This window comes from Taudactylus pleione, unplaced genomic scaffold (assembly GCF_031769625.1).
Source record: "Taudactylus pleione unplaced genomic scaffold, aTauple2 ptg001408l, whole genome shotgun sequence".
Classification (NCBI taxonomy): Eukaryota; Metazoa; Chordata; class Amphibia; order Anura; family Myobatrachidae; genus Taudactylus; species Taudactylus pleione.
In genome coordinates, this window is record NW_028285808.1 from 3,291,904 (window position 1) to 3,317,803 (window position 25,900).

A 25,900-nucleotide genomic window follows, 5' to 3' on the forward strand; every position below is an offset into this window, starting at 1 on the left:
CTTTTAAGGTACCTGCTACTTTTATTTGTAAATGATACTTTACATATGTTTTATACAGTAGCTAGCGCAGTACCAGTTGCGTACTTGATTAATGTAGATACAAGCATATAATACATAGCTTAATGGGGGGAACAGAAAATAGTGTTGGTTAAATAAACTTTGCCAATGTTCTTCAATATATTTTTTTTTATTATTGCAGAAAGGACAATATGGCTGATGAGAACAAATTAGACACTTTGTCTTCATCAGATCAGACGCAAAAACCGGAAGGGAAGAAACTCCAACTCAACTTAATTCGCAACTATCCTCAGAAAAACGCAGAGATCCTCAGCAGCCAGTATGGCTTCAATATCTTCCTGGCCGGGCTGTTGCTGATGTTTGCATGGGCGATCCATGCTGTGGGGATAACAGACAGAGACCTACTTTCCTATCTGATCACACTGATGCTCATCCAGCTGGTGTGGATGCTTTGGTACATTTTTGGGAGTTACACACAAAGGCGGACAATTATAGAGAAAGACACTGATGCTGGAGCAAGATGGTTAAGGTGTAAGTACATGAATGTGCCTCACTATAATGTAGTGCTAAGTGTCTCAGGGCTCATTCTCAGGGGCAGATGTTCTACTAAGCCTTGGAGAGAGAGAAAGTGGAGAGTGATAAACTACCAACCAACCAGCTCCTAACTGTCATTTTTAAAGACGTAACATAGTTAGGAGCTGATTGGCTGGTACATTATGGGGTATATTTGACTAAAGTGAGAGTTTTTAGAAGTGGGGATGTTGCCAATAGCAACCAATTAGATTCTACTTAACATTTATCTAGCACCTTCTAGAAGATAATGGGCAACATCCATCACTACTAAAAACTCTCAACTTAGTAAATATACCCCTATCACTCTCCAAGGCTTAGTACATCTTCCCCAGATGTCACATAGGTACAGTGGTCTTATTTTACTTAACACAGAATATCAATGGAAACGTTTACAAATTACGTAGCTGAATTCTTCTGACTACCCTCTGTGCTTTTCAGTCATGTATCATCAGACGGAGTAGATTTATGTTTGTGTTGTTAAGCATCCCCTACCCCTTCTGAAGTTTGCTGAGACTTTGCACTTCCTTCAAATGTTTCAATCATAACCCACAATTGCTAAAGACCTCTTTTGGATGTTCCCCTATTTTTTATGTAGTCAGGTCTCTGCTACCTCCCTTAAATTTCCAAAAGATAAGATCTTTCTAATTCCTAAGAGTTGTATGTTGCTATGGTATAGGCTAACACCCATGCACCATCTGTAACCTGTATTGATGAAGTCATTGGGAACTGCACAAACAATAATGGTGCGTTATGATGTCATCACTTATAACCATTGAGCTATGATGTTATCACTTCATTGTCCATTAGAGATACTTGTATGCCATAAGGAATTATGCGCTCCCAACTGTAAATTGTTACAGATATCTGATTTCAATAATCTACATAATAACATACTTTCTGACAGTTTAATAATGCTGAAGGGGAGAACCCGGAGGTCAGGTACAGATAAAGTGCAGGGGTGGGGGCGGAGTGTAAATCCGGTCATTGTGGCCCTGCCCCCTGCTGCTCCATGCAGCAAATCACGTCATCAGGCAGCGGGGGGAGGGGTGTGAGGTCACGGTGATGCAAGTCACAGCAAATCATGTCATTAAACACCCCCAGGTACCGCCCAGTGGGCATATTGGGATTCCTGGTCTTCCGTCTTAGGAGTCTGGAAGAGCTTTCTGATATTTGGTGGTCTCTCAGATATTCAGGGCGATTAGGCAAGTATGACATAAAAACAGCCTTGTGTTACCTGGGGGCAGATGTACTCAGCTCTGGAAAGTGATAAATTGGAGAGTGATAAACTACCAGTCAATCATCTCCTAACTGTCATTTTTCAAACACAGCCTGTAACATGACAGTTAGGAGCTGAGTGGCTGCTAGTTTATTACTTTCCAATTTATCACTTTCCAGAGCTTAGTACATCTCCCCCTTTAGCCCTAGCGATACACATCTCAATTTGTGAGCTTTTATCTAAATTATAATGAACTATCGTGACATCCTAAAGCAAAATATTTTGCTTGGCACCTTTGAAAAACAAGTTGCTAAATAAATTCAGATTTTTGAGGAGCACTACTTACTTTTTCTGGTCCCCCTGATGAGTTAGTCTGGCTGGTTGGGCATAAAATACTCAGGCATAGCTGCCAGCCCCGTACTTACTGCCCTCACCTTCTCTGCTGAATTTTTCTCATGGCATAAATGAGGCGTCAGCCAGCTCACATGACCAATTCTGTTCTCGCGAGAGAATAGCAGAGTTTGCCCAAGCTAGGCAGTTATACTCATTATGACACTATGTGTTTCTCCACAGGAAGACAGATTTCAGGAATACAAGATGCTTTCATTTAATACAAAAATAGGGAAGGTGGAAAGTCAGGTTTTTTTCTAAAAAAAATAAGACTTTTAGATACCAAACTTCCTGAATCACGTCTTCTGCTTTGCATTAAAACTAGCTCAGATCTTGCAAAGGATAAAGTTTTTTTTGTTTTTGTATATTCTGCATGCCATTCTGCATTGCCTTGAATGTATACATATCTATTATAATATTAGAAAGCTATTACAGGTTGAGTCTCCCATATCCAAATATTCCGAAATACGGAATATTCTGAAATACAGAATATTTTCAACATGACTGAGATAGTGAAACCTTTGCTTTTTAATGGTTCAATGAACACAAACTTTGTTTAAGGCACAAAATTATTAAAAATAAAGTATAAAATGACCTATAGGCTTTGTGTATCATGTGTATATGAAACATAAATTAATTTCATGTATGTACACAAACTTTGAACCACAAAATTATTGAAAATATTGTATAAAATTACTTTCAGGCTGTGTGTGTGAGGTGTATATGAATCATAAATGCATTTTGTGTTTAGATTTGGGCCCTATTCCTAAAACATTTGAATATGGTATGCAATTATTCCAAAATACGGAATATTCCGATATCCAAAATACCCCTGGTCCCAAGCATTTTGTATATGGGAGACTCAACCTGTACTCTAATTCAAGATGAATGGAATTGTAAACTGGTTTGCAGTTTATATAAAATTCATTGTAACCGAAAGAATTCTTGCAATGTTAACACAAAATATATGCCGCCTCGGTTCAAAAGAGAAAAATAAGCGTATTGATTTTTTTTATCCCCAGAACTTTACATGTTATGAAATTTTTAAATAATTCTGAAGCATACTATTATTTATATGTAACCTTGCAAATGCTTATTGGACTTTGTGCAAAAGTGTTTTCTTGTGTTTGTATAATTCATACTCTGCTGATCTAGGCATTTAGGACCACATAATATGTTATGTAGTATTCTGTTTGAACATAAAGCTGTTACATTATTATTTAAAATCCATCTGGAATATTTCACAGAATAGCAATAAATCAGCTTAGAATTGAAACATTTGAACCGTAAGCATATGGGTAGGTTGTTTAATATATTACAGTGCCATATTATAAGGCGTTTCTAAATGTACTTACAGGATTTTGCTAAATGTAAAAAAAATATCTAAAACTGCTTTTATAAGTGCTTTAACATCTAGCATATGTTACACCCAAATCTAAAACATCAGTGGCGTTCTATGAACATTAATAAATGTTTAATAAAGGTTTCAGGAACTTGTTAGATCTTAGGATTTTGTTTTCACACCTGTCTATGGGATTCTTGGCTTCTCACATAAGAAAATGACCCAATCCCTTTTGGCGCACAAGATTATATGCAATAATAACAAATATATTGAAAAAGGAATATATTAAATATTTATTTATAAATGTCACAAGATCCTTTTCATATTGCATAAAATATCATTGTAGATTTAATGATATTAAAAAAAATAAATGAAAAATCATCCATCTTAATTTAGGCGACTTGTATTGTTTACTATACTTTTTCTATGCTCACATCATGTCACTATGGCATGTACAGTCTAGTTAGAATTTTAGGCAATAAACTGTGGGCCTACTTAACCACTGATCGCAATATAGCGATAGTATGCTAATCCATAGGCTTCGCAATGCCGCCGCACCACTACATAAGGACGCCCACTTCACCTACACGCACATCCGTAATGGTTAGCAAGACTGCGAAAACATCGGTATAATCAAGTACCATCGAAGCGTCACGCACAGCTAAGGCAGGTCAGACCTCACCCTGCCATGGGTCTGCGTATCCTCTGCGATCTCAGTCCCGATCGCAGTGGCTAGTTCGCGCACTCGCACTGCGATGTATGCGCCTGAACACAACAATCGGTCATTTGCGTGCTAATAAGCAACTGCGTTCCTTGCTGAATCAGGCCCTGTATGTTTACACCTTTTGTAAACATGAGTGTAATCAGAAATTGCTAAAGTCAAGTCACATGCAATTGTCTATCATGTTATCAAGGCCAGACATTCATTACCATTTATTAGATTCATATAATCCTAGGGTTCTTATCCTATCTTATTGGAATAATTTTGTTTGGAATTTATAGTTTATTTTTTAGCAAAGTTGCAAATGTCCTTTCAAATAAATTATGTCTTGCTTACTTTTTGAAAGTGCAACTGTACATCAGCTCCAGTATTGCCATATGGACCTTTTTAATCAGAAACCCGTTCTTTACCGAATTTTGTTACCATTGCCAAAAGGATGGATTGGTCAACACCATTGATAATTTGTATCTGAGCTTTACAATATGGCTGACTTAACAGGAACTGAAATTGGGTACTGTACCAACTGGATTGCCACTGCTTACTCATCCAAGGCAATGGTGTTGCCTCCTGGCCAGTAAAGAGTGAACTAGATGCCAATGGTTTGATTTGGGTAGAATCATAACAAACATAGGAAAGCTGGAATGTACTGGGATGTAGTCAGGAAGCCAAAGATCTAAATACCGACCGCTGGCTTCCCGACTGTCTAATCGCGGCAAAGCACTAATGACAGGCATCGAAAACCCGACACCTGTCATTAGATCTACACCGGAAGACCGACGCCCGGCATACCAAACGAAGGTAAGCAGGCCACGCGCATGGGGGGAGGGGGGTTAGGTTTTAGGGCTTCCGGGAGGACTTAGGGTTAGGCACCCCCCGGGGAAGGTTAGGTTTAGGCTAGGGGAAGGGGGGGTTAGGGTTAGGCACCCCCAGGGGGAGGTTAGGTTAGGCACCCACCCGGGAGAATTAGATTTAGGCTGCGGGGACGGGGGGTTAGGTTTAGGCACTTAGAGAGGGGGGTTAGGGTTAGGCACTTGCGGCTGGCGGTATTGCATACTACACCCAATGTACTGTATTTGCAGAATAGATGCAAACAGGAATACCAGCTTGCTGTCAGGGGGCTTCCATGAAATCCAACTGTAGGAAATTAGGAATCCATCTAGGGTATAAAATATATTAATTATACACAATAATATACAATATATAAATATGAGAAGAACAGTGTTTTGGGGGCTGTAACTTAAAACAACCTTTTTTCCCCCCTCAGGTGGTATCACTCTGTTTGCAGTAATTACTCTTATTTTGGATTCTTTCAAAATTGGCTACTACATCGGATTTTCTGAGTGTTTGTCTATAACGGAGGGGATATTTCCAGTTACTCACACCATCCACACACTTCTGCAGGTAAAGTTTTATCAATTAACATGAAAGGCTGCAAAAATGATTTATTCTTTCTTTTTTAAATGTATTTATTGATTCTTTTAATCTTTAGATAAGTACCATAATGGCTTGTCTCCATTCTGTTCAATGAATTGCTTATTGTTCTTTTAAATAAGCCTTAATTATTAGGCAGTGTATATTTCTATGACATTCTCCTGTCATTACGCCTTCTTATCTCAACATGTTATTACTGCGTAGCTGCTAGTTGTACTGAATAATTACTTGTTCTAATCTTTTACAATGGATTTGGAAAACTAGCAAAAGGTTGAAGTCACGTAATTGGTTTGTTTAATCCGTCCCTTCAGCCCAGGGCTGTGCCACTTGTTTGGTGTGGAGGGCACTTCATATGATCAATAACTTATGTAGTGTACAAAATGAAGTCAGTGAAGTGGTGGTATAGTTGGTATGTAGTCATAAAGTCGACATTCATAATTTCTGTATGGTGTGAATGTCGACATCCAGAATGTCGACAGCCAATTTTAAGGTTAGTTAAGCGTTCGGGTTAGGGTGAGATGACAAGTCAATGTAAACTAGCATTATCAACCTGCCGACTATCAATATTCACATTGTCGACAGCGTGGCAATGTCAGCATTACGCCAGTGTCGAAATCACATGTCGACATTCTGCATGGTGACTTAATATGCCACACCCATAAAGTTAAGTTGCTTAATCTTATAATATAACAGAAACGCTCTCATGTGAATAGATCCCATTATTATCATATGTTCTTAATATGGTGCCACCTAGTGTTCGTAGCGCTGTATAGGTAAAATTAGAATGATACACACCAGTGGCGTCCCTCCCCGCGGTGACACCCGGTGCGGGGAGGGACACCTTGCACGTCACAATCGCCGAAATGGGGGCGTGGTCTTCAGGAGGGGGTGTGTCGGGGGCGTGGCCTCACATATTGGACCTTCGGGAGGGGCGTGGCCTCACGGCGCTTACCCTGCCGTGGCCACGGTAAAAAAAAATGTATGATACATTATGTATCAATGGCGTGGGGGGTGCAGGAGGTGCAGGCATGGACAGTGCCGGCTCCCTCACTGACAGGAGCCGAGCGCTGCACTTAATGCTATAGTGCAGCACCCGGCTCCCGTCACTGAGGGGGAGCCTGCACCTTGGTGTCACCCCTCGGCGGGTGACACCCGGGTGCGGGCCGCACCCCCCGCACCCACCTTGTGACGCCACTGATACACACAAACAATACAATAAAAAAAAGGTACAAACAGACAGTACAAGAGTGAAAATTGTACAGTCAGATATTTAGAGGACCCTGCTCGTGATAGTTTACATTCTGGGGGAGTGTGGGTATAATGAGGAGGCAAATTGGGAAAAGATGAGGAGGAAGCTCAGGGCTCTTGAACAGGGCCGGATTAAGGCTTGTGGAGGCCCGGTGGCAACTAAGATGTGGGGGCCCCCTCCAAGCCACACGGAGCTTATTCACCCTCCCCCTGTTTACTCACCTGCACCTCAAGTCCTGTGATTCTGGCTCTGTGTTCTGAATGCAGCAGTGCAGTGTGGCTCCTGAGGCTCCACATCAGTGATCAGCATGATGGATGGGAAGAAGGAACCCTGAAGGGAATGGGTATGAAATACCACCGGCCACATGGCCGGCGGTTCGATTCCCGTCAGCGGCAGGCCGACATCAGCAGAGTTCCGAGCAGCGGAAGCCTGACATCGCTGGAAATCCCCGATCGTGGATAGGTGAGTATGTATTAACCTAACCTAACCCCCCTAACCCTAACCCTCCTTAGAGGTGCCTAACCCTAACTTCCCCCCCAAGAGCCTAACCCTAATCCCCCTTCTAAGTGCCTAACCCTAACCACCCCCTTCCCCGCTGCCTAAACCTAAGTCCCCCGGGGGGGTGCCTAACCCTAAGTCCCCCTCGGGGTGTCTAACCCTAACCCTCCCTCCCCCTAGCCTAACCCTAACCCTCCCGGGGGGTGCCTAACCCTAAGTCCCCCCCAGGAGCCCTAAACCTAACCCTCCCCCCGCAGCTGTCCGCTCGCGGCGCCCGGCATCACTACGATCGGGATGCCGGGCGCCGCTCTCCCGGCGTTGGGGAAATGCGGGCGTCTACATCTAGACGCCCGGCATTTCACCCTTGCCGGGATATGACAGTCGGGAAGCCGGCTGCCGGTATTTAGGCAGTCGGCTTCCCGATTGCTTCCCCCCTGAAGGAGGGGGGGGGAGACAGTGCAGACTTAGACAATATCAGTTTAAGAAGGTTCTGTAATAAGCAAAGAGATGGGAGAGAGACAGAGACGTGAAAGAGGGTAGAGGGGGAGATGTCAGGGTAGAAGAACTAGATTTGTGTATAGACAGCATAAGGGTGGTATTGGGTGGTCTCCAAGAGAAGAGATGTAAATAGGAAGAAAGGTGGACCAAGGACTGAGCCTTGGGAGACACCAACAAGAAGATAAAGAGAGGGAGGTGGGGGGTAGAGTGGAGAGTAGAGACAGCGAAGGAGCTGTGGGAAAGGTAAGAGGACAGCCATAACTGGGCAGTGTCATGGAGCCTAATCTACATATCGAAAGGGAAATGCAGCAACTAAACATATTCTCTATGGCATTATAGTAGATTCACTCCCCAGTCTGTAGTACTGTTGCCTATATGGTCTAAGCCTTAGAATATATATCATTCTTTATATAAATTGTACTTGAAAATAGACCTAGTTACAATACAACATATACTAAAAACAATTCTTCTGCAGAAGTCTTCACAGACTAATCTAATATACATACATAAAACATCTTAATGTTTAAATGTAACATTAAATGATGTGTACACATAAATAGCTGTAATAAAGAATACATAAAGCTATCTAAAGAATTATGATGATTCTTATATTATTTTTGGTGTCTTGAATCCGTTTGTTGATTTTCTGCCATATTTAGTCCTTTAACAACTCCAATATTTAGATTATTAGCGCAACACCGCCTTGTTCCACAATATAGGACATGACTAATTTTGAAATATGCTCTGCATTATCGATTGCTGATCTCATGTAACAATGTGAATCAAAAAATCAACATTAAAGGGCCTATTCATCAACCAATAAATGGCTCGGTAACCATGTGGGAACGCTAGTTTCTGCATATTTTAGCTACCGGGCCATTCATCATCAGGGGTCCGAAAAGGACCCCCTGATAGTCAACAAACTCCGAAAACGTAACGTTTTCAGAGTTTGCTTCCGAGACTAAGCGCCATCGTCAGACGGCGCTTGTTCTCGGATCCCAGTTCCGGGGATGCGAAGAGGGATGCCAAACAGAGACACGTGATTTGTCACTCCACAAAACACGTTTCCACTGCTCCACTGTCCAGTGTCAGTGTGCTTTACACCACTCCATCTGACGCTTGGCATTGGACTTAGTGATGTGAGGCTTGCACAGTTTTGTGCTTACATTAATGCCCGTGGAAGTTTGGAACTCTTCAGCTGTGGAATCAGAGCAGTGGCAACTTTTGTACACCATGCGCCTTAGCAGTTATTGACCCTGCTCTGTGATTTTACGTGGTCTTTTCCGCTTTGAGGCAGAGTTGCTGTTGTTCCTAAACGCTTCCACTTCTAATAATATCACTTACAGCTGACCGTGGAATATCCAGCAGGGATGAAATTTCATGAACAGTCTTATTGCAAAGGTTGAATCCTATCACAGTACCACGCTGAAGTCACTGAGCTCTTCAGAATGACCCATTTTGTACCACAAATGTTTGCAGCTGCATGGCTAGGTGGGTGATATTATACACCTGTGGCAACAGATCTGATTGAAACACCTCAATTCAATAATTAACAGGTGTGGCCAAATACTTTTGTCCATATAGTGTAAATGTACACGGAATTCATAATATGGTAAAATCAGTGGTGTAGCTAGGGTATTTGGAGCCCAGGGCAAGAAGAAAAATGGAGGCCCCCCATGTCGAAAAAGTGGGTGTGGTCACTTCATTAAGGGGCATGGCCACTGAAAAATGGGGGAGTGTCAACATGACACACCACCATTTCTTGTCACTCAGAGAACATTCCTTTCCATTCCATATGCACCTTAATGCCCCCAGTAGTAGTGCCCCTCTTGCAATGCCCACTGTAGTAGTGCCCCTTATGCGATGTCCCCAGTAGTAGTGTCCCAGTAGTGCCCCTTATACAGTTCCCCCATTAGTGCATCCTTATACAGTGCCCGCAGTAATGCACCCTTATACAGTGCCCCCAATAGTGGTCCCCCTGATGCAGTGCCCTCAGTAGTGCCCCTTATACAGTGCCCCCAGTAGTGGTCCCCCCTATGCAGTGCCCCCAGTAGTGCCCCATATACAGTTCCCCCAGTAGTGCCTCTTATACATTGTCCTAGTAGTGCACCCATATACAGTGCACCCAGTAGTGTCCCTTATACAGTGCCCCTTATACAGTGCCTCCAGTAGTTGTCCCCCCTATGCAGTGCCCCCAGTAGTGGTTCCCTTTATGCAGTGCCCCCAGTAGTGGTCCCCTTATGCAGTGTCCCCAGTAGTGGTCCCCCTTATGTAGTGCACCTTATACAGTGCCCCCAGCAGTGCACCCATATTCAGTGCCCCTTATACAGTGCCCCCAGTTGTGCCCCTTATACAGTGCCCCCAATAGTGGTCCCCCCGATGCAGTGCTCTCAGTAGTGCCCCTTATACAGTGTCCCTAGTAGTGGTCCCCCCTATGCAGTGCCCCCAGTAGTGCCCCCATATACAGTGCCCCCAGTAGTGTCTCTTATAGAGTGTCCTAGTAGTGCACCCTTATAGAGTACACCTAGTAGTGTCCCTTATACAGTGCCCCCAGTAGTGGTCCCCCCTATGCAGTGCCCCTTATACAGTGCCCCCAGTAGTTGTCCCCCCTATGAGTGCCCCCAGTAGTGGTTCCCTTTATGCAGTGCCCCCAGTAGTGGTCCCCTTTATGCAGTGTCCCCAATAGTGGTCCCCCTTATGCAGTGCCCCCAGTAGTGGTCCCCCTTATGCAATTCCCCCAGTAGTGGTCCCCATTATGCAGTGCCCCCAGTAGTGCCCCTTATATAGTGCACCAGGCAGTGCACCCATATTCAGTGCCCCTTATACAGTTCTCCAAGTTGTGCCCCTTATACAGTGCCCCCAATAGTGGTCCCACTGATGCAGTGCCCTCAGTAGTGCCCCTTATACAGTGCCCCCAGTATTGCCCCATATACAGTGACCCCAGTAGTGCATCTTATACAGTGTCCTAGTAGTGCACCCTTATACAGTGCACTCAGTAGTGTCCCTTATACAGTGCCCCCATATACAGTGACCCCAGTAGTGCATCTTATACAGTGTCCTAGTAGTGCACCCTTATACAGTGCCCCCAGTAGTGGTCCCCCCTATGTAGTGCCCCTTATACAGTGCCCCCAGTAGTTGTCCCCCCTATGCAGTGCCCCCAGTAGTTGTCCCCCCTATGCAGTGCCCCCAGTAGTGGTCACCTTTATGCAGTGCCCCAGTAGTGGTCCCCTTTATGCAGTGCCCCCAGTAGTGCCCCTTATACAGTGCCTCCAGCAGTGCACCCTAACGATACTGGATCAGAACCTCTATACACACCTTCCTAAACCTTCTAAGGATGACGCTAATTTGCGTATGCAGTCATACCATAAATAAAGACTTAGACGTGGAATCTGTGGTTCCAAAGCACAAGTGTTATTCGGGTAAAAGTTCAGACAGTTACACGCAATTGATCTAGACACAATTTAGGCGCAAAAGGAAATTATACAGACCCAAGTACAGTATACATACGCAGCGCTTCCGGACCCGGAGATAGGCATCAGCAAGAGACCCCTAGTCATACAGCGTTCAGCACGAAGACTAAGAACCAGCGTTCGTGCACACATATTTATACCCCCCCAGAATAAACAGGACAATAGGGAAGTTTGTTGCTGATGTCATTGGTTCCCAGGGGAGAAGCATCTGTTACAGCACATTTAACAGGCTGGTTCAAATAGACTCTCCCTGCCTCTAACAGCTGGGGATCTTCCTCTTCACGCCCCCTGCAACATTCTAACAGTTGTTCATGAAATATACATTTTGTTGCTTGTAGGCTCTGCGATCCATAACTTGAGTTTGCATGATGCGACCTCCCCACCGATAACACCGGAATACTGTAAAAAGAGTACGCATCAGTACAAGACCAAACACGACTTGTTTATCATACCGTTATCAGACTTAGTTATCAAATACCGTTATTTCTCAGCATTTAAACTAACTGAACCAACTTAAATCATACACTTTAAAGCTTATTGAACCTTAAGTGTGAATATGTAATGTGTGGGTATTCAGGGTTTGATATAAGGACGCTAGTTAACTTGGGGCAGATGCGTGCGCATAAAACTAATACAACAGCGGTTTCATACAAAGTCCTATGCATTCGCTAATATGCGACTAGTTAACAGCGCAATTGTGCGTATTAATGTGTGTATGAGAAATGGTGAAAAATGCAATCGCATGGTGCTAATAGTATCATCGCCACATGTACTAAAATGTGAGTTTATCTAAAATGGCGCTTAGGCGGCCATTCGCAAAATGGCATCTTGCGATCTCATTTTCCAGATGGCGTCTTGCGGCCAGTCGCAAGATGGCGTTGTCGCGATTAAATTTTAAACTGAACTTGTCTCAGCCAATTATTCAACTTCGACAGTCTACCCTTTGTAAGCAAACAACATGCTGTCACAATCTGCTATTAGAATTTAATTAGGCTTACATTTACATATTATTTGGTGTTATTATGGGATGGCACAAGGTGGTTCTTAATCCATCAATAATGTGTCTCTGAGTGGGACATAAAACTACTATTATACGCACACCGCGGATCTTGGAAGATCATGTGAAAGGTGTGGGAATGCACCAGTCTTATAAAAGCAGTCTTGAAGGGGAATTGAGACTTTACATTATCTGAGGTGTTCTTTGAATAACATTTCAATAATACATTCTATGCCTGTCTAAATATAATACATTAAATAATGGTGTTTCCTAGCTCAGGGTTGTAATGCAGTTCTGTATTTACCTCAGTATTCATACTGGCCACCATCATGATTTCATTCTTTCGTTTTACTCTATTTTTACATTTTACACACTTCAACACAATAGGAACACACCGGTCACATATGCCAATTATTATGACGACAATTAGTATAAGGATTAAGAATTTGCCTATGCTGGCGATCACTTCCTGGACCCATTCCCCTAGACCTGAGAACCATTTCACTGGGTTCAGCCATGACACCCATCCTTCTGTCTTTTCCCCTACTTCAGCCACTGAAGCATTATGGTTCTTACAATATTCCCATTTTAGCTGCAGAATTTCATCCATCTTCCGGTCTAACACCTCCTTAGGGTCGCTGGTATCATTGGTGACATAGGTGCAACATTTTACTCCAAATTGGGTAGCCAATGTTACGCAATACCCTCCAGTAACAGCAGTTAAATAATTCAACACTAGCCTGTGTTGCACCAGTTCTTTCTTGTACGCTTGCAATTCTCTCCCTGTATACCTGAATGTGTCATCGTACATCTTTGTGATATTATCTATCAATTTGGCAAGTTCCTGGATATATCTAAAATTTAATGTACCCCGAGCGATCCTGGTGGAGTCCAATGCGACCAGAACTTGAAAGCCAGTTGTCTCACTGATTAACTGAGTGGCTTTATGTATATCACCAGGTACCATATTTCTTTTACCTCTGTGTTCATATTGTGTGTGAAGATATGGTGACGGTGTGTTTTTATGTATACCCAGCATTTCAACATGTGTGAGGGTCATAACTTCTGGGACTATTCTTTCCAGGTAACACAAACCTTCGGAACTCGGGGAGAGCCATTTATATGCTTTTCTTCCACGGATGAAACATACATTATCAGGGAGAACATAAGGAATGGTAATCATCATTATCATTAAGCACATTTCCCTTGCAAACAATCCTATTTCTGGTTCTTCCATCTAGTACATGCAAGTTTCTGGCTGTATTATTTTAGCACAATAACCATTTGGCACCTTACCAATAATTTCTTTGGTGGAACTCAATGTATACTGATACCTAAAATGTTTCCCACCAGACTTAATGGAGCGCAGCAGGTCATGGTCTATGGACTCATTATCAGCTCTTTGTGAGAAGGTCATCGTCTGATTATACCCCGTCACTTCCCAACTCCCGGGTTTATTGGGGTTGGTTATGTTTAGACACAAAAGTGATCTACTTGAAATTGATAGTTTGAAATGAGGTGGTTTGGATGAGAGGAATTTTCTATCCAATGTTTTCCCTTTTTGCAATTCTAACATTTCCATGATATTCAGCGGAAATGGCACCAACCCTACATTATGCTGTCCCTGTGGCACATGTGAACACACCCAGCAATCGGTTTGATTTAACACCTTGTCTACAATGCTATGATAATCCTCTAGAGGATACCCACCCCAGTACGGATTATATTTAGGTTGGCACCGTTGGATACAGTTCTCATCAACTAGGGACCCACAAAGCTCACAAATACAGGAATCTTCAGACAATAAACCTCCACACCTTCCCCGAGTATCCGGAATGACAGCTCTCTTAACAATAACAGTACTAAGATTGGTCAGACACTCCCCTGATTGGCATTGCACTCCTCCTGATTCCACTCCATCAGCACTGCCATCAGCTCCTGTTTCCTCAATCGGTCCCCCATCACAGACACTGGATATCCCCGGACTGACCAGGATGGTGAACACTCTAAAAGAGAATATGAAAATGAACACAGCAGGCCCGTCCATTGTCACAACAAGACCTGCAAATTTCTCTCAGTTCAGGTATCTTACTACGACCTTTTCAATCCTCCCAGAACAAGCTCGCGAGCGACAGGTCCACGCTATCAGCTTTGTCTCCGACTTGTTTCTCCACCGGTTGATTGACCTTTTTGTAGTGAGTGGAATAGACCCAGGTATCTCTCTTGGCCTTCATACTTCACAGTTACCTCGTTGTTACCCTTTAGATCTTCCTGTGGACTTATAATCAAATGAGGTTGTCTACCGAACAATATTTCAAATGGGGACAGATTCAGAGGAGGTCTAGGAGTGGTCCTTATGCTATGTAGGACCAAAGGTAACGTTTCTGGCCATCCTAGTCCACTCTCAGTCATGATTTTACTTAGCTTATTTTTAATAGTCCCGTTCATCCTCTCTACCTTTGCACTGGCTTGCGGTCGGTAGGGGGTGTGAAGTCGGCTATTAATACTAGGGGTGTGCACCGGCCACTTTTCGTGTTTTGTGTTTTGGTTTTGGATCTGGATCTTTCTTCGTGTTTTGGATCTGGATTGGTTTTGCCAAAACCACCCTTCCGTGTTTTGGGTTCTGGGTTTTGTGTTTTGGATCTGTATTTTTTTTAAAAAAAGCATAAAAACAGCTAAAATCACAGAATTTGTTGGTTTCTCTGCTCCTATGCTATTATTAACCTCAATAACCTTAATTTCCACTCATTTCCAGTCTATTCTGAACACCTCACAATAGTGTTTTTATGTCCAAAAGGTTGCACCGAGGTAGCTGGATGACTATGCTAAGCGACACGAGTGGGCGGCACAAACACGTGACCCATCTAGGAGTGACACTGCAGTGGCAGACAGGATGGCAGTTTGAAAAACTAGGCCCCAAACTGTACATAATGCAAAGAAAAAAAAGAAGTGGAAGATGGAATTGTCCTTGGGCCCTCCCACCCACCCTTATGTTGTATAAACAGGACATGCACACTTTAACAAATCAATCATTTCAGCGCCAGGGTCTGCCACACAACTGTGGCTGAAATGATTGGTTCGTTTGGGCCCCCACAAAACAAGCTGGCAATTAATGTGTTCCTGCACAAACTGGCTCTACGGAGGCAAGATGTCATCCTCATCCTCCTCATCCACCGATTCCTCACCCTCTTCAGTGTGTACATCCTCATCCTCACAAAGTATTAACTCGTCCCCACTTGAATCCACCACCACAGGTCCCTCTGTACCTTCTGGAGGCTGGTCTCCCTGGAAGAGCTGATAATTCATTTTGATGAACATCATCTTCTCCACATTCTGTGGAAGCAACCTCCTACGCCTTTCGCTGACAAGGTTCCCGGCTGCACTAAACACTCTTTCGGAGTACACACTGGAGGGGGGGCAACTCAGGTAAAATAGAGCCAGCTTGTACAGGGGCCTCCAAATTGCCTCTTTTTCCTGCCAGTACAGGTATGGACTGTCTGACATGCCTACTTGGATGCTGTCACCGATGTAATCCTCCACCATTCTGTCAATGGTGACAGTATCATATGCAGTGACAGTAGACATGTCAGAAATTGTTGCCAGGTCCTTCAGTCCGGACCAGATGTCCAAACTTGGTCCTGCCTGCCCTGCATCACCGCCAGCGGGTTGCTTAGGATACCTAAGTTTTTTCCTGGCAGCCCCAGTTGCGGGAGAAAATGAAGAAGGAGCCGTTGACGTGTCACGTTCCGCTTCAGCTGACAGTGTGTTCACCAGCAGGTCTTTGCACCTCTGCAGGCTTGTGTCGGCCGGAAAGAGAGACACCACATAGGCTTTAAACCTAGGATCAAGCATGGTGGCCAAAATGTAGTGGTCTGATTTCAACAGATTGACCACCCTGGAATCCTGGCAAAGCGAATGAAGGGCTTCATCCACAAGTCCCACATGCCGAGCGGAATCGCTCCGTCTTAGCTCCTCCTTCACTTTCTCCAGCTGCTTCTGCAAAAGCCTGATGAGGGGAATGACCTGACTCAAGCTGGCTGTGTCTGAACTGACTTCACGTGTGGCAAGTTCGAAGGGCTGGAGAACCTTGCACAACACGGAAATCATTCTCCACTGCGCTTGAGTCAGGTGCATACCCCCTCCTTTGCCTATGTCATAGGTGGATGTATAGGCTTGTATGGCCTTTTGCTGCTCCTCCATCCTCTGAAGCATATAGAGGGTTGAGTTCCACCGCGTCACAACCTCTTGCTTCAGGTGATGGCGGGGCAGGTTCAAGAGTGTTTGCTGGCGCTCCAGTCTTCGGCACGCAGTCGCTGAATGGCGAAAGTGGCCAGAAATTTTTCGGGCCACCCAAAGCGTCTCCTGCACGCCCCTGTCGCTTTTCAGAAAATTCTGCACCACCAAGTTTATTGTGTGAGCAAAACATGGGACGTGCTGGAATTTGCCCAGATGTAATGCCCGCACAATATTGGTGGCGTTGTCAGATATCACAAATCCCCAGGAGAGTCTAAGTGGGGTAAGCCACTGGGCAATGATTTCCCTCAGTTTCTCTAAGAGGTTGTCGGCGGTGTGCCTCTTACTGAAACCGGTGATACACAGCGTAGCCTGCCTTGTAACGAGCTGGCGTTTCTGAGATGCTGCTACTGGTGACGCTGCTGCTGTTGCTGCGTAAGGTGATACATCTACCCAGTGGGTTGTCACAGTCATATAGTCCTTAGTCTGCCCTGTTCCACTTGTCCACATGTCCGTGGTTAAGTGGACATTGTGTACAACGGCATTTTTCAGGACACTGAGGACACTTTTTCTGACGTTTCTGTACAGTCTCGGTATCGCCTGCCTAGTGAAGTGGAATCTAGACGGGATTTGGAACCGGGGACACACTACCTCCATCAATTGTCTAAATCCCACTGCACTAACGGCGGATACCGGACGCACGTCTAACACCAACATAGCAGTCAAGGCCTCAGTTATACGTTTTGCTTCAGGATGACTGCTGTCGTACTTCATCCTCCTCGCTAAGGACTGTTGGAGGGTCAATTGTTTAGTAAAAGTAGTGGTGTTCCTACTTCCTCCCTGGGATGATGAACGACTCCCAGCAGCAGCAACAGCAGCAGCGGCAGCAGTAGGCGTAGCAATGCAGGATCCTCCAGAGGAATCCCAGATAGGAGAGTCAGTCATGCCAGTGACATGGCCTGCAGGACTACTTCCGATCCTGACTAAGGAGGAAATTGACGAGGAGGGAGTTGACGGTGTGGTTTGCAGGCGCTTGGATACAACAGGACAACGGGATTTAGGTGTCCCTGGACTGCTTACGGTCTTAGCCAAAGTTTCTGAACTTGACAGTAACTTTTTATGAACGCGCTGCAGGTGCCGTATAAGGGAGGATGTTCCTAGGTGGTTGACGTCCCTACCCCTACTTATTTCACCTTTACATATGGTACATATGGCAAGACAGTTGTTGTCCGGATTTGGATAGAAATATTGCCAGACCAAAGAGGTGGAATGTTTGGTCTTCTGCCCAGGCATGACCGTGATGGGCTTTTTCATCCCACGGACAACAACTGTCTCCCCCGGAGCCTGATTTAAACAAACCACATCACCATCAGAATCCTCCTCGCCAACTTCCTCCTCAGCGCCAGCTACACCAGTATCCTCATCCTGTTGTACTTCAACAGTGACATCTTCAATTTGCATATCAGCAAGTGGACTGTGGGTGCTCCTTTCAGCACTTGCAGGGGGCGTGCAAATGGTGGAAAGAGCCACCTCTTCCCGTCCAGTGCTGGGAAGGTCAGGCATCGCAACCACCACCACACTTGGACTTTCCTTGGGGATTTGTGATATCTTCTTAGAAAGCACAGTTCTTCGCTGTGCTTTTGCCAGCTTAACTCTTTTGATTTTTTTAGTGGGAGGAGGGCTTCCATCGTCATGTGAAGCTGAACCACTAGTCATGAACATACTAGGGATCGACCTTAGCCGTTCCTTGCCACTCCGTGTCGTAAATGGCATATTGGCAAGTTTACGTTTCTCTTCAGCTGATTTAAATGTCTTTTTCAAGGTCATTTTCCTGAACTTTGCCATTTGGGATTGTATGTGCCCTCTACTATGACATTGGGCATCGGCCTTGGCAGACGACGTTGATGGCATGTTATCGTCTATGTCATGACTAGTGGCAGCAGCTTCAGCACTAGGAGGAAGTGGTTCTTGATCTTTCTCTATTTTATTTTTATCGGAGAAAGTTTGGTCCTCCATTTATGTTATATCGATTTGATATATACGTGCGGCTAAACACAGAAAATAATTTTTTTTTGGTTTGGACTGGAGTGTACTTTCGGGGGTTACAGCACCCTTTAACGGTCAAGCCAGCCGGCCCTTTACTTATGATACAGGCGCACGCTTGGCACTACTTTGTTGATGCACGTGCGGCTACTGCGCACACAATTCACAAACACAGAAAATAATTTTTTTTTTGGTTTGGACTGGAGTGTACTTTGGGGGTTACAGCACCCTTTAACGGTCAAGCCAGCCGGCCCTTTACTTATGACACAGGCGCACGCTTGGCACTACTTTGTTGATGCACGTGCGGCTACTGCGCACACAATTCACAAACACAGAAAATAATTTTTTTTTTGGTTTGGACTGGAGTGTACTTTCGGGGGTTACAGCACCCTTAACGGTCAAGCCAGCCGGCCCTTTACTTATGACACAGGCGCACGCTTGGCACTACTTTGTTGATGCACGTGCGGCTACTGCGCACACAATTCACAAACACAGAAAATATTTTTTTTTTGGTTTGGACAGGAGTGTACTTTCGGGGGTTACAGCACCCTTTAACGGTCAAGCCAGCCGGCCCTTTACTTATGACACAGGCGCACGCTTGGCACTACTTTGTTGATGCACGTGCGGCTACTGCGCACACAATTCACAAACACAGAAAATATATTATTTTTTTAGCACTTGGGGGGAGCACCCCTGATGGACAGAGCACCCCCTGGACAACACTACAGCACCCCTTTAGGACTGGGACACTGCACAGGACTTTGGAGTGGACACAGCCCCTATGGAGAACTGACTGCACAACACAGTCCAGCCAGCCCCTATGGACTTTGAAGTAGTGGACACAGCCCCTATTAACAACAGCAGCACAGCACAACACAGCCAGCCCCTATGGACTTTGAAGTAGTGGACAACAGCAGCACTACACTACACTACACTACACTACACTACACAGCCCTAACTCCCACCCTCCCTCTTCACTGTCCACAGCCGAGTGAGAAAATGGCGCCGACGCGGGTACCTTATATAGGATCCAAAACCCGCGAGACTCGGAAGGCGGGATGATGACGTTTTGCCTCGATTTCAGTTCCGAGTCAGGCGGGAAAAGTCGAGCCTGACTCGGATTGGACTCGGATCGGGGGGGCTCGGGGGGGTTCGGATTTCAGAAATCCGAACCCGCTCACCCCTAATTAATACCCATCAGCTTACACATATTTTGAAAAACATCACCTGTGAAATCGGTAACCCTATCACTCTCGATGATTTTAGGGATACCGTACCTGCATACAAATTCCTGAACTATTTTCTTGGCAGTAAACGCAGCAGTATTAGTGGCCGCTGGGTAGGCCTCAACCCAGTTAGAAAATCCGTCTGTGCACACTAATACATACTTAAGGTTCCTGCAGGGTGGTAATTGGATGAAATCAATTTGTATCACCTGGAAAGGTCCATCAGTCGGTGGAATGTGGGACGGTTTGGTAGGGATCGCTTTCCCTATGTTCTTTCTCAAGCAGGTCAGACAGGACATTGCTATCTTCTCTGCTTGTGAAGAAAAACCTGGTGCGCACCAGTATGCCCTCACCAACTTGCACATACCCTGTTTACCCAGATGAGTCAGACCATGTGCTGCCTCAGCCAGGCTGGGGTAATATGCCTTGGGGGCTACTGGCTTACCATGTCCGTCCCTCCAGAGCCCAGAGGACTCTTGCCCACATCCTTTGGACTTCCAAATGGATATATCAATAGCTTGGAATTACATAATTGTTTCAGTTGGAGAAAACATTTTTTTTTTTTTAAACAATTTCTTTTATTGAGACACTGCACATAAGCACAATCAAATACATCAAAATAACAATCACGTAAAGTATAAATATACATAGAGTACAGTATACATATAGATCATAATTGTTGTGAACATAATATAGTAACAGTGTGGTTACCAAGGAAAAAAAGAAAAACCAAAAAAAAAACAAATCAAAAACCATATAGACATATATATAGCTCATGATAGCAGTACTCCACCATATAAACACTGCATATGTCCTGGTTATCAGAACATATTGTATATCAGATAATATTTAAAACTTTCACCATCTGACTAGTACAACCTAAAACAAATAAATAATACTATAACAAAAACAAAAACAAAAACAAAAAGAGCTCTCTCCCAATCCTCCCCCCCCACCCCCAAAGGATCCATAATCATCTGAATCTGATGAAAACACATTAGGTCTTGGTAGAGTTGATGTCTATTGGTGTATTATTTCCAATAGTCTGGAGTAAAAACCAAGATGTATCCTTCACACTATAATATATTTGGCGCCGCACTTCGAGGGATAATGTAGATATATATGATTCCCACATATCAAAAAATTTCTCCACTTTCTTTTCCTTCTCTAAGACTACCTCTACCCAATCCATTCGAAATATGTTATATAACTTTGTCTTAAATAACACAAAAGATGGGGAGGAGGTCGAAATCCACTCCTGCAATAATGTTTTACAAGCAGCCGCGCTAATTGCCAATAACAGTTTTCTGCTTCCTTTGCTAGCTCTCGTATCTGTAGGTATAATGCCAAAAATAGCCCACTCTGGAATGAAAGGGACATAATTGAGTAAAGCTGACTCCGCATATCGTTTGATCCGTAACCAAAATCCTCGGACTATTGGGCACAACCAAAAACAATGTTATAAGTCCGCATTATCTTCTCCGCACCTATAACAGGAATGAGAAGTCGAACGTCCCATTAAAAAACTTCTATGCGGAGACAAATAAGCTCTGTGAAAAATGTTAAGAAACATCTCCACATATATTGTTGATGTTAAAGATTTACAGGAATAATTAAGGTCAGTCAATAACTCTTCCACTGTATACAGAGGAAATTTTTGAACCCACTGCGAAAGTCCCCTAGCATTGGACTCGTGATCCAAAGATATTTTAAAATATTGATAATAATTTGAAATAGCCTTCTTGAGTATTGGAGGCTTGGAAAGAAGGTCATCTACTGGATTATTCCAATCTTCCGCCACAAACACCTGGATTGCTGAGTTGATATAATGCTGTGCCTGCAGGAAGGCCATGGGGAACCCCAATAAAGCATTATACTTTTCTGCAGCTTCGCTAAAAGATAAAACCCGACACGCTTCTTTATCTACCAAACAGCCTATTCTCTGAATGCCACCCACTCGCCATATTTAGAATGGATATGTCGCCTGCCCCGACTGAAAATGTGGATTTCTTACTAGAGGAAGAAATAATGATTTGTGCGAGCTAAGGCCCGCCTCTTGTCTTGTCAAGTGCCATACTCGTTTTGTATTCCACAATAAAGGATTATTTTTAATTGCAATTGGTAACTCCTGGTCACGGGAATAAAGAAACGTAATCAAATCGCCCTGGTCTAAAAATTCTCGCTCAAGTGAGGTATTGGCATAATTCTCTGATCCATTTATCCAATCCGACAAATAACGGATCATAGCTGCTTTATTATATAATCTGATGTCTGGAAAGCTTATTCCACCATTCAATTTGGTTTGTTGCAATTTTAACAAACTAATCTTGGACCGCTTACCATTCCATATAAAGGACCTAAATAACTTATTTAAAAGACGCAGATCCTTAACTGTAATGAGCAAAGGTAGAATTTGAAGCGTGTAAATTAACCTTGGAAATGAAATCATTTTGATTAAGCTTGCGCGACCCATATATGACAGAGTGATATTCCTCCAGCCATCCAATTCATCCGAAATTTTTTTTATAATGGGTCTATAATTAAAAGGGTATAAATTTGCCAAATTGCTAGGAAGTACAATACCTAAGTATGCAATCCTGTCTTTGGCCCATTTAAGTGGAACATCACTAGGCAGACGTGGCAATGAATTGCGCGAACCCAAATAAAGTGCCTCTGATTTACCTATGTTCACCGCGAACCCTGATATTTCTTCAAAACTTTTCAAAAGCCCTAGTATATGTGTTAGGCAGTCATGAGGATTTGCAATGTAAAGCATTATATCATCTGCAAATGCTGTTAATTTTATTGTTTTAGAACCAATCTTTATCCCCTTAAAAAGATCGTCCTTCTCCAGTATTCTAATCAGCGGGTCTATAGCTAGATCAAATAAGAGGAGAAAACATTTTTAACCCTGCTGCCCATTTTGCAGCTTCATCAGCTCTGTTGTTGCCCAGTGACACCGGGTCATCCTCACATGTGTGGGCTTTGCATTTAATTACTGCCACTGCTTTGGGCAGTTGGATTGCTTCTAAAAGATGTTTTATGTGTTGGGAATGTGCAACTGGTGTGCCTGCTGCTGTCATAAAATTTCTCAGACGCCATAGAGCTCCAAAATCGTGCACCACCCCGAACGCATACCTCGAGTCAGTGTAAATGTTAGCAGATTTGCCTGCTGCCAGTTCACATGCTCTAGTCAGTGCTACTAACTCTGCCAGCTGGGCTGAGTGAGGAGGACCGAGAGGTTTAGCTTCTATGATGTCTGTGTCATTTACAACAGCATAACCTGTACAGCTCGTCCGTATTGCAATTCAGCATCGCGGATGTATTTTCTGGCAATGTGCTCATGACGCTAGTTTGCGTCGTTTGCACATTTTTAAGCCACGCATCCCCTTCATGCTGCCACAGTTTTAAACATTCAAAATATTTAACCTTTTTCTCTCGGGAGCGCAAACTGATGTTATCCTGGACATTATCTAACACATTTTTATCAAAACTACCAATTCTGGGAAAACGGTCTAACACTCTTCCTCGTCATATTAAACCATAAATCACAATACCTTATTGCATAAGTACCGTACTTGGTATGCATGATACGACGGGCCGATCCGATCGGCGCCTCCATTAGCAGCACATCATTGCCTAACATCTCTACTGTTTGCGTGGCTCCCATTCTGAGACAAAATCCTATGCTTTTCAATAAAGATTTAAACCGGTGAAAGACAATCAAGACACTTTCACTTACCTGTGGATGATTTAAGTGGGTGGCGCCCACACACCTGGATAAGATTTAGTAAGGCAACTTCCACACCTGGATAAGATTTGAAAAAGGCAACTTCCACACCCGGATAAGATTTAGTAAGGCAACTTCCACACCTATGAGAGTTTATATGTTGGCTACTCTCACGCACCTCTCTACAACAAAGACAACATGTACACCTGCTACTGTGTATAGAACGGTAAAGCTGCTTACCGAGCGGCTAGACTAACCCTTGCACCTAGCCCTTAAGGATCATACGATACCCTTAACTTTGTTCAACAAATATTCACTGTTACACACTTTTTTCCTACACAGAAAAATACACGTTAACCCAGATATTGGTAATAGAAAAAAAATGTAAACCTCAATGGCTTTGTTCAAACATGTGGCAGCACAACCGGAAGTACGTATACGCTATTGTGCGACCAGTCGCATACACAATAATGCGACTACCACACAACCGTATAATGGCTTTTTAACTGCGTACGCAAAAGTGCGTCTTTGCTATGTGCAAACCTGCGACTTAGCCTCGTACTCAGTACTGCGACACCCCTTTAAATGTAAGGTTCTATCAACAGAGGAAAACAAACTTTTTCCTCTCTTGTCCCTGGATTCTAGTCAGCTTCCTTGATTCACACGGAGACGGATAGCGATTTTTCAGCACAAAGTGGTTGCAGGCAAACCCTGCATGTGGCCACTCCACCCTTTGCTGAAATATCGATAGACGTATGTACCATGTGAGCAGGTAAGTGACTTCACTACGAGCCCCCAACTAACGATACTGGATCAGAACCTCTATACACACCTTCCTATACCTTCTAAGGATGACGCTAATTTGCGTACGCAGTCATACCATAAATAAAGACTTAGACGTGGAATCTGTGGTTCCAAAGCACAAGTGTTATTCGGGTATAAGTTCAGTTACACGCAATTGATCTAGACACAATTTAGGCACAAAAGGAAATTATACAGACCCAAGTACAGTATACATACGCAGCGCTTCCGGACCCGGAGATAGGCATCAGCAAGAGACCCCTAGTCATACAGCGTTCAGCACGAAGACTAAGAATCAGCGTTCGTGCACACATATTTATACCCCCCCAGAATAAACAGGACAATAGGGAAGTTTGTCGCTGATGTCATTGGTTCCCAGGGGAGAAGCATCTGTTACAGCACATTTAACAGGCTGGTTCAAATAGACTCTCCCTGCCTCTAACAGCTGGGATCTTCCTCTTCATGCCCCCTGCAACATTCTAACAGTTGTTCATGAAATATACATTTTGTTGCTTGTAGGCTCTGCGATCCATAACTTGAGTTTGCATGAAGCGACCTCCCCACCGATAACACCGGAATACTGTAAAAAGAGTACGCATCAGTACAAGACCAAACACGACTTGTTTAGCATGTATAATACCTTAGTTATCAAATACCTTTATTTCTCAGCATTTAAACTAACTGAACCAACTTAAATCATACACTTTAAAGCTTATTGAACCTTATGTGTGAATATGTAATGTGTGGGTATTCAGGGTTTGATATAAGGACGCTAGTTAACTTGGGGCAGATGCGTGCGCATAAAACTAATACAACAGCAGTTTCATACAAAGTCCTATGCATTCGCTAATATGCGACTAGTTAACAGCGCAACTGTGCGTATTAATGTGTGTATGAGAAATGGTGAAAAATGCAATCGCATGGTGCTAATAGTATCATCGCCACATGTACTAAAATGTGAGTTTATCTAAAATGGCGCTTAGGCGGCCATTCGCAAAATGGCATCTTGCGATCTCATTTTCCAGATGGCGTCTTGCGGCCAGTCGCAAGATGGCGTCGTCGCGATTAAATTTTAAACTGAACTTGTCTCAGCCAATTATTCAGCTTCGACAACCCATATTCAGTACACCTTATACAGTGCCCCCAGTTGTGCCCCTTATACAGTGCCCCCAATAGTGGTCCCCCCGATGCAGTGCCCCTTATACAGTGCTCCCAGTAGTGGTCCCCCCTATTCAGTGCCCCTTATACAGTGCCCCCAGTAGTGGTCCCCCCTATTCAGTGCCCCTTATACAGTGCCCCCATTAGTGGTCCCCCTATGTAGTGCCCCTAGTAGTGGTCCACCTTATACAGTGCCCCCAGTAGTGGTCCCCCCTATGCAGTGCCCCTTATACAGTGCCCCCAGTAGTGGTCCCCCCTATGCAGTGCCCCTAGTAGTGGTCCCCCTTATTCAGTGCCCCAGTACTT

General features: G+C 44.0%; 1 protein-coding gene across 1 annotated transcript in view; it reads left to right on the top strand.

Moving 5' to 3' along the window:
• The first annotated feature begins 206 nt into the window (after nucleotides 1-206).
• OTOP1 (otopetrin 1) overlaps nucleotides 207-25,900 on the top strand; it is a 62,676-nt gene continuing 36,982 nt past the window's right edge. Inside the window, exons 1-2 of the mRNA XM_088463563.1 lie at nucleotides 207-549; nucleotides 5,525-5,661. Of these exons, the coding sequence (XP_088319689.1) occupies nucleotides 210-549; nucleotides 5,525-5,661 (477 nt within the window). The 5' untranslated portion in view covers nucleotides 207-209. The remainder of the gene's footprint in view (nucleotides 550-5,524; nucleotides 5,662-25,900) is intronic.